General features: G+C 37.9%; 1 protein-coding gene across 1 annotated transcript in view; it reads right to left on the bottom strand.

The window, feature by feature from the left end:
* Positions 1-373: 373 nt before the first annotated feature.
* LOC107558367 (contactin-2-like) overlaps positions 374-9794 on the bottom strand; it is a 32469-nt gene continuing 23048 nt past the window's right edge. Inside the window, exons 16-23 of the mRNA XM_016242061.1 lie at positions 8108-8257; positions 7821-7891; positions 7420-7654; positions 6591-6706; positions 5896-6082; positions 2248-2360; positions 1472-1640; positions 374-1362 (exon numbers count right to left, since the gene is read on the bottom strand). Coding sequence (XP_016097547.1) covers positions 1259-1362; positions 1472-1640; positions 2248-2360; positions 5896-6082; positions 6591-6706; positions 7420-7654; positions 7821-7891; positions 8108-8257 — 1145 coding nt within the window. The 3' untranslated portion in view covers positions 374-1258. The remainder of the gene's footprint in view (positions 1363-1471; positions 1641-2247; positions 2361-5895; positions 6083-6590; positions 6707-7419; positions 7655-7820; positions 7892-8107; positions 8258-9794) is intronic.

The raw sequence follows: 9794 nt of genomic DNA, 5'->3' as shown, positions 1-9794 counted from the left end.
ACTTTAACAGTGTTGCCACAGATTGTTTTTCATGTCAGCGGGTTAAAGCGACCCCAATAACGTGAAATTTAGCCCCTGCAATGTGAATCTTACCAGGGAAACCTCCCAAAAAATTTGTAATTTGCCATTTTTTACAGGGGACCCCCCCTCAAAGCACTATTGAGCTAGTTTTGAGTAGCAATTGGGTGGGTTTTGTTGTAAAAATCTGGCAACCCTGCTCACAATCTAACGTTAGCCTACCAAAACACATGTCTCCTAATTCTTTTAGCCAAATGGACCTTGTCACTTAAAGTATGGTAACATGTCCACCATTATGGAGAGCCATACAAGACCAGATCTTATAATAAAACAATACCTTATAATAAATGATATCATAGGAGAATAATATAATAATATTATAGGATAATAATTAACTTGTTTGTCCATGAATGTTATCTTCAGCATTGTTCAATGTTCAGTGTCTCACTCTTGCAGTGTGCCATGAAAGAAATTAACAACCCATGGACGTCAATTTTATGTAATCCTCGAGGAAAAAGACAAAGCAATAACATTGAGATAACAGAGTGATAACTTTGGCAAGCCAAGCCCACTATAACAACCACACGAGAATCGGGTTCTGTTGTACCATTGCTTTTGTGAGACCTTCCATCTTTAAAAACTAGAACACTGAGGGAGGCAGAATGCTACAATCATTCAAAACATACAAAACCCTGTTAATAAAAATCCTGATCCCCTCTTGCTTCTAATTACATTGACACACAAAAAAATAAAGATCAAATAAAAAAGGTAAACATTCATTTGGATCATTTTGCAGTCCACATGCTGCCATGAAGTAGCAACAAAGTATTAAAAAAAGTGTTTGTTTCATCCATTATGGAAATGTCACCAATACATCCATGTGTATTTACACCTGTGACGAAATCAACAAGTCAGAGCTGTTGTTGAATTTTAAAAACTACAACCAAATGCTGACATGATCACCACTCAATTTTGAGTTTCCGAGCGTCTAAGGCAAGCGTCTAAAATTATAACAATCAAAAAAGTCTCCCACAACGACTCTCAGTCCAGTCATCCTTGTAAAAAAGCCTTTTTATACAAAAGAACCTTCCACTCCTCACACTTCTAAAACTTTACACCCCACGCATCCATTCCAACATCCCTCATCAAAACCCCCCCAACCCACAGCCCTGCCCCTTCTGAGGAAAACCTGCTCAATTCTCTTTGATATGAATAAGAAATGCCTCATCACTGGCTAACATCACAGTCCAGACGAGCCAATGAGAACGAGTGCAGTGAACAACAGAACAGATGTGCAGAGGGACCCAGAAGTGCCAGAACTGTTCTGGACCATCATTCCAGTGCCTGTGGATCAAACACACAGACTTTCAGAGACATCATTTAGAACTTAAACACTAGTTCTTAAGTTAGTTTACTAAATCCAGTACTCCTAGCTACTTTTAGTATCACATACCTGAATCTTGAGACACTATTGCCTCATGGGCTGCTCCGTCTCCTCCATCTCCCCACGAGCGGATTTCCAGAACCACATAACCATTGTCCTTGGGTAACGGCAGAGTGATGGAGTGCTTGCTTTTCTCCAGTATCTTCAATGAAGACTGCCCTTCATGCTTGTAAAGGACCTACAAAAATAATAGAGAATCAATTTGTTAAAAATTATGTTTTATGAATTCTCAAGATGTGTAGCATTTCAAGTCAATTGTATTTGTATAGCACCTTTCACAATACAAAGTTTCAAAGCAGCTTTACAGAAAATCATGATGTTGATGTTTATAAAATCTTAATATCTTCATGGCATATATTCGCATTAAACTGTTTTTGCGCTGTACGAAAATATACATTAAATTTTTTGACAATACAAGCAATCAAGCAGTTAAGATTTGTTATATAATACACACCATCTTGTCAAAAATGACCTTAATCCTATAGCAGATCAGATATGAGATTTACACAACTGGTTAAAATGTTTATTCACTGCTAACAGGCTCAATAGGGTTGTTGGTCTGCTTTTCCATAAGGGACAACACATGTTCTCTTCTCACGAGACATTAGGCTGCTCATTTATTAAATTCTTACCTCAAAGCTATGAAATGATACGACAGGAGCCTTTGACTGAAATGACTGAATCTGAGCAAATATTCTGATGACATACAGATGGAGACAGATAACCCAACACAAACACACATCTTAAAAGATAGCCATAGTGTTGGGTGGCAGTGTGTCACTCACTTTGTAACCCAGAACGGCAGACTCATTGTCCATGGATCTAACATGATCCCACCTCACAGTAACCCAAGAACCAACAATCTTCCATGAGACGTTACCTGGAGGACGGTTGGGGGCTAGAATTCAAGATACAAGCAAAAGTAAGTCCACAAAGCTTTCACACCATTCTCAGTGACAAAGACAGGAATTGCAAATGTCAAGTTTTGAAGCATATGAAGGACTGTTCGGGGCATTTGAACTGTTATGGAAGTTACAGATTGTTCTAATGATCTTTAGTGGCAAAATCAAACTGATTATATTTCTATTATTGTAACAGTAATCTACATAAGTAGGGTAACCGATTTCGACAGATCAAGTGACAGTTTATTTTCTCTATGAAGGAGAATGAAAATAAATATAGGTGGTTTTACGTCAACAGCAAAGCTGCTTGATTTTTTTTTTGGGCAGTCTTTACCCAAAGCAACTTACAGAAAGAAAGGTTCTGTAAGGAAAACTCAAAATATCACGACATCGTGATGCAACAATATCTTTTATTTCTCTCAACTCTTCCACCCTTAGGCTACCAGCTTACGCAAGTTGGACATGAATCAGCCTTTGTTGTTTCTTAGAACAGCATTCTTATCAACCAAACACTGCCCTCTGATTTAAAGAGTACCCAGCCGTCATTTCAACATTTTTTAATAGGTGTATCAAGGTTGAATCACCGTTGAATTTGTTTTAATTTTGCAAATTGAATCAATGTAGATATTCATTGTAGGGCATCCATTTATGTTTTTTTTTGTTAACCTTTTTACATTAAACATTTTCAACATGAATTCAACTGAAATTCTTTCAATCACCTTTTAACATTAAAGGAGACCAATTATGCCCCTTTTTACAATATATGTAATATAAGTCTCAGTTGTCCCCAGAGTGTGTCTGTAAAGTTTCAGCTCAAAATACCCCACAGACCATTCATAATTATCATTTTGAAAATGCCCATTTTGAGTGGAAGCAAAAACACGCTGTTTTCGTGTGTTTCACGCTGAAATCATGTGTTTTAAACCATATTAGTTCAAAATGTGTGTCAGAAACACACACAAGTTTATGTTAAAAACTCAGCAGTGTAATATACAGTAAATAAATCAATAAATTCACTGCTCTCGCTGGCACTCTAAATAGTGTTCTGTGCTCATCAGTGCAGCCAAAGACAGAACAGTTAACATGCTTTGCTCGAACTTTCGCCATGGTGTTAGAATTGGTACACCATTGTTGCTTGTGAAAACACAATGGTGGCGCTGTGGTGAAAACTTGCAAATTAAGAGGTGGTAATATTATAATAAGACATCACACCTTTCTACATCACAGGGGAGTGAAATCTGAGCAGCTCGTTTTTCACAAGCTTGCAGAGAAATGCTGATTTATACGTCTGCGTCGGACCTACGCCGTAGCCTTTACGCCGTAGGCTATTTGTCAGCTTTCATTTATACTTCTGCTAGTGATGTGTCGTTCGCGAACGAGCCGGCTCTAAGAGCCGATTCTTTGTAGCAATCGAGAAGAGCCGACTCCCGTCAGGGAGAGCCGAATCTTCAGCCAGAGCCTTCTATTTTAGGCCAATTTAGCAATTGTGAATGGTTTGAGTTGGTAAGCAATTTTTTATTTAGTGTTTTCATAAAAGCCTTATTTTTATGCATTTTTTCGTTACAAAAAAATAATATACACATGCAGCTAATCATATGGGAAGATAGACTAGGATCATACCATTATGTGAAAGAAGGAAGTGGGACACACGCTCCAAAGATAGCGAGTGTAGTGGTAAGGTAGGAAGACACTGCATTGTTGCAACATCGGTCTCCTCATAGAGAGTCTTATCAAAAACAAGAAAAATAATCAGAGTGGAGAAATCAAATCAGCACATCCAAGTTGAGGCATCTGAAATTTCCAAGCGGCAACCTCCCTCTCTCTCTCGTGAAGCCAACACGGAAGTGACTTAAACTGTAATTCGTCAACTGGCCGCTAGAGGCTGGCTGCAAAAGGGAGTCAATCCCATAGACTCCCCATGTTAAAATGTCCAACTTTACAGCAGAAAAAAACATGTTTACAGCCTGGTTCAAAAAATTATTTTGGTCTATATAGCTAATTTTGCTGTGAGGGGGGTGAATTTTTTTTATAACTCATCCGCTTAAATTATATTAAGCCTTAAAGTTCTGCATAATTAAGGGCGTGGCCACTTGAGTGACAGGTGGATTGCCGCTGCTGACGCTGCCGTCGAGCTAGGTGGGCGTGGCTTCAGCAACCAGCTTCCGCCTTTTTGCCCATTTTCGATTATCTGGGAGTGACGCGCTGCCAAGATGGCGATGGCCCGCTCCGCCCACTTTGAGCTTCGAAAAACGCTCTTCAGAAAACTACGGGTGACGTCATGGACACTACGTCCATGTTTTTATACAGTATATGGATATTTCTGAATGCCAACCTGCACTAAAGACTAAAGTGTCTTAATGTTAAGACTTTTGCCTTTATTTATTTGTTTGCTGTGGTTCTGTGTTCAATTGTTCAATTAAAGTTTTATTAAAATGTTAAATAATAGTATCTGTGTATTTTTTTTGTAGCGAAAAAAAAATGCATAAAAATAAGGCTTTTATGAAAACACTGAATAAAAAATTGCTTACCAACACAAACCATTCACAATTGCTAAATTGGGCTAAAATAGAAGGCTCAGAGTGATACTAAATAAAGAGCCATTTGGGAGCCGTAAGAGCCGGCTCTTCTAAGGGAGCCGAGCCAAAAGAGCCGAACTTCCCATCAATAACTTCTGTGTCGTTGTCCGCGTCGACGTGCAGTACACATGCAAACCGCTAGTCTGCAGTGTCCACGGGCATGTTGCTGGTGTAACCCGAAGTACCACGGCAAAAGCCGAAGAAGAAGCGACTCGTCGGAGAAGCATTATAGCCGTGACGGCGGCAAATAAATATCAAATCATTAAATCATTATTTAAAACAACATTAAGGAGACAACAACGGAACAGGAGAAGATGGCATTCTTTCAATCTCCACAAGGACTTGTACCATAGCAGATCATCATTGTTTGTCACGCACAACTACTGATGTATAATGCTATGTAGTATAATAAATGATAAGACACTTGTTCTTTGCTTTGTTTTATTTTATATAAGAAGTTGTAACATTAAAATAAATTAAAGTGCACATAAACACTAATAAACTCAAGTACATACGGAGGGAGGGGTTCTAGCAGACCAATCATAGCGCTTGCGGTCCATGTAGAATTGATGCGCTGTTAGATATTTGGAGAGGTGCACGTCAGGCTACGGCGTAGGGTGTGCGTCTATGCGTAGGCTACGGCGTAGGTTCGGCGCAGAAGTATAAATTGGGCTAAAAGTTTACCAAAAAAAAAATTTACTAGGTTGTTCTTTTTCACGTTTTATGGGTTAGCACCAGAGACCCAATTATAGCACTTAAACATGGAAAAAGTTAGATTTTCATGATATGTCACCTTTAAAGTTTGGTCATGTGCCGGCTAGGTAGTTAGGAGTAGGAGTTTGGGTTAAGATTTGCAGAAAAATTATTTTAGAATCTCAGGAAGCTTGTTCTACTCATGTAAATCACATTTTAGCTAAGCTACCAGTGCACCCTGAGCCCAAAAATGAGGTCTTACGAGGTTTCTTGGTGACGACAGTGGTTCTTGGGGAGGGTGGGCCAGTGCCTGCACTGTTGTAGGCCAATACAGTAACGTGATAGAGAGTGTTAGGCCTCAGACCCGTGACTCGTGCTGTGTTCTCCAGCCCTGCTGTTCTCACTCGGTCCGCAGCTGCCTCACGTTCATGTTGTCGCCAATAACGAATCTGTAACCAGAGCAAGAGGACTGTCTCAAACTTGTGACAAGCTTGATCATACTGAAAACAATCTGAATGTGAATTCTGTATTGAGAAATTAAAATTAAAGTGGGTAAACAAATAATGAAATCTTATTTTGCTTCTGAAAGACTTTAAAATAAATTATATTACCATATTTAATTAAATACAATCTGCAAAAAATACCCTTTGATACCAGTGGATTTCAAAGCATGGTTTTATCTAAAGGGAGGCGCCTTATCTATTATTGCGTTTCACGATCCTTGATCTGATCTAGACCTGCTGTTCATAAAAAGGAGCTAATGAGATAACGGTACCTCTTTTAGGCAATCACACTATGGGGCAAAGCTCATATCCTGATGTGCCACCTCAATGGCCAACAATGACCCACAATGGTCAACAAAACAACCATCAACTCTGTCATGCCATTTATGTTTAACAATCAACATAGAAATATAAAAAGAGATGTAACAGATATTAAAAGAAGAATGGGCCTGACCTCATAACCCCGAAGAACTCCATTAATGTTCAGATGTTGAATGGGGTCCCAGGACACCTGAATCTCAAAAGCTGTCAGAGCCGTGGCATTAATCCTTCTTGGGGATACGGTAGGTTCTAAGGAAGGACGGAAAACATCATGTTATACATTCTATCAGTTATCATGCATTGGTTTACCATTTAATCTTTTTATTTCATTTTATAAAGCTGGCAACATTTCAATGTCAAATAAAAAGTCATAAGTTTTTATTCTATCTCTGACCCTTCGAATTCTGTAAACACACTCTTCACGTGTACATTGCTGCGATTACACGAGTCGCATGTTTGATGTTGGTTATAATACAGTTTATACTGTCTCATTCAAAATGATCTGTCCTGAAATGTGCCACACAGTTAAAATGAGATGTGATGAAATTTTTCTTTTTAAATAAAATTGGGATCCTCATAAAGGATATGCAGAGCAGTTTAGTTTATTTTCAAATTGTACTGTTATTATTGGTTCTTGTGTTGTTACTTCTACAACTACTAACTGATCACTTAATTTTGATTTGTAAATGTTGGTGGTTTTGTGTGTTAATATAACTGGGATGAGACATTACTGCAGCTTTGTTTCAATATTGTTTTTGGGAGGAAATTTTGACTTCTGAAAGAGACAATATGCTTCCACAGAACAACAAACTCATATAGTATAATAAGCTCTCTTGTCTCAAATGATAAAGGAAAATCAGTTTCTTTTCAATGAGGAGTTTCTCCACTGTCTGCTCTCTAGTGGTTAAGCAAAGTCTAATCAGAATATAATGAAAATTATTATCCTTCCCAATGTTTCTCACCCTCTTCTGCAGAATGTACGACAGCAATCTGGCTGAAGGGACCTTCTCCTTTCTTGTTGTAGGCCTTGATTCTGACCTCAAAAGGGCAGTAGGCTGACAGACTCTCATTACTGTAGACATATCGTGATGACTCCACGTGTGGCACTCTCACCACCATCCATGTTGGCATGCCTTGCTTTCTGAATGCCAGGATATAACCAAAGCCATCTCCATTCTGATACTCCCTGGCCATGGGCTGCAATTCATAAAACGTTTTTTTTTGTCTCATTATGGAACAGAAGGTGAGGGATGAGTAATAAAGACACATTGACTGACCATCTGTTAGCAACTCTACATACTGATTAAAAAGAATAAAGCAAATCTAATATGAAAATAGAGCAATAGAGGTCCATGGCACTTACAGTCCATGTAATGATAAGTTCATTACGGTTTCCTCCACCTCCACCAAGTCCACTGGGAGCCACAGTGGGTGCTGCAAGATAAATGACAAAATAATAACAAAAAATTGCAAAATAATAACCCACTTATATAGTGGAAAAAATACCCTACTATTTTCCAAACATTTCTATGTGGAACCAAACTTATATTTTATGACAATTTGTCTTTAATATGTGTTATACCGGTAATTATAATAATATTTCATATTTTAATTTTTGTTCAACACTAACAAATTCGCAATTGTTCTGACCTGCTTGTTTGGTTCGGACAGGCTGGGAGGGCATGCTTGGTTCTCCACTACCCAAAATGTTGCTGGCAATGACCTGGAATTCATAATCGATCCAGGGTCGAAGATCTATCACATGTGCAGACTCAGCATTTCCTTCTATGTTCACAGGGTCTGGGGGAACCATAAGCAAACAATCATAAAATAATGTATGGTGCTCTAATACAAATAGATTTCTCAAACTAGGGTCCTGGGCGCCCTTTCTGAAATAGCAAGGGGGGTTGTGGGTTTGACAAAATGTTTTACTTTAAAACAAAAAAATTCTATATTTACATTTTTAAGCAATATGGGTGCAACCGTGACTAAAGCAAAAAAGTATATATATATATATATATATATATATATATATAAATACTTGTATTATATACACTGCCCTACATAAGTATTGGAACAGTAAAGACAAAATTTCTCTGTTTGCTGTGGAGTCAAAAAATCTGTAAATATTGCAACCGTGACTAAAGAAAAAAAATATATATATATATATATATATATATATATATATATATATATAAATACTTGTATTATATTCAGTGCCCTACATAAGTATTGGAACAGTAAAGACAAAATTTCTCTGTTTGCTGTGGAGTCAAAAAATCTGTAAATATTATTAAAAGATGAATATGAGACAAAATTACAAATTGTCACATTTTATCATTGGGTGTTTCAACACATACATGTTTTACCAACTAAGAAGATCAGCACTTTTAGAGTTTCATCCCCCTATCTGATGTGAGCATAAGTATTGGAACAGTTGCCTCTCAGGTCTTTCTAAGTGATCAACTGTGTCCTGTTGCATTAATTCTTCAGATATTAAAAGCAGGGAATGTGTCGTATCAGTTATATCCATTACTTCTGTATTCTGAGTCTTGCATTCGATGACGACACACACAACCCAGAATGAAGACGAGGGAGCTGACTTTGACAGAAAAACAAGCAATTTGGATGCTAAAATAAAAGAGGAAGTCAATTAAAAACAAAGGGCATGGAGAAATCAAGAGTTTGGAAACCACCGGCGACATCAGCAACCAGCAACGACCTGATCGGCAGAGAAAAACAGCAATAGTTGATGACAGACAAATCATAAAAGCTGTGAAAAAGAACCCTAAAATACATGTCTGTAAAATCACCAACAACCTTTAGAAGCCTGGGGTGATGCTCTGACAATGTACAGGATACTTCGATAGAATTACAGAGGCTACACAACAAGATGCAAACCTCTGACAAGCACCAAAAAAAGAAAGGCAAGATTAGATTTGGCAAAAGCCAGTAGAGTTTTGGAACAGAGTTTTATGGACAGATGAGACAAAGATTAACCTTTATCTAAGTGATGGGAAAGCAAAAGTGTGGAGAAAAAAAGGGAACTGCAAATTATCTTAAGCATACATCCTCATCTGTAAAGCATGGTGGAGGTGGTGTCATGGCATGGGCATGCTGTCCCAATACTTATGCTCACATCAGGTAGTGGGATGAACTCTAAAAGTGCTGGTAAAACATGTACGTGTTGAAACAGCTAATAATAAAATGTGACATTCTGCAGTTTTGTCTTATATTCATCTTTTGATCATACTTGCAAATTTCTTGACTCCACAGCAAAAAGAGCAATTTTGTCTTTACTGTTCCAATACTTATGGAGGGCACTGTATATATATAT

The sequence above is a fragment of the Sinocyclocheilus grahami genome, unplaced genomic scaffold, assembly GCF_001515645.1.
Source record: "Sinocyclocheilus grahami isolate Dianchi unplaced genomic scaffold, SAMN03320097.WGS_v1.1 scaffold3.1, whole genome shotgun sequence".
In the NCBI taxonomy this organism is placed as follows: Eukaryota; Metazoa; Chordata; class Actinopteri; order Cypriniformes; family Cyprinidae; genus Sinocyclocheilus; species Sinocyclocheilus grahami.
This window is presented reverse-complemented; position numbering and strand designations above follow the sequence as displayed.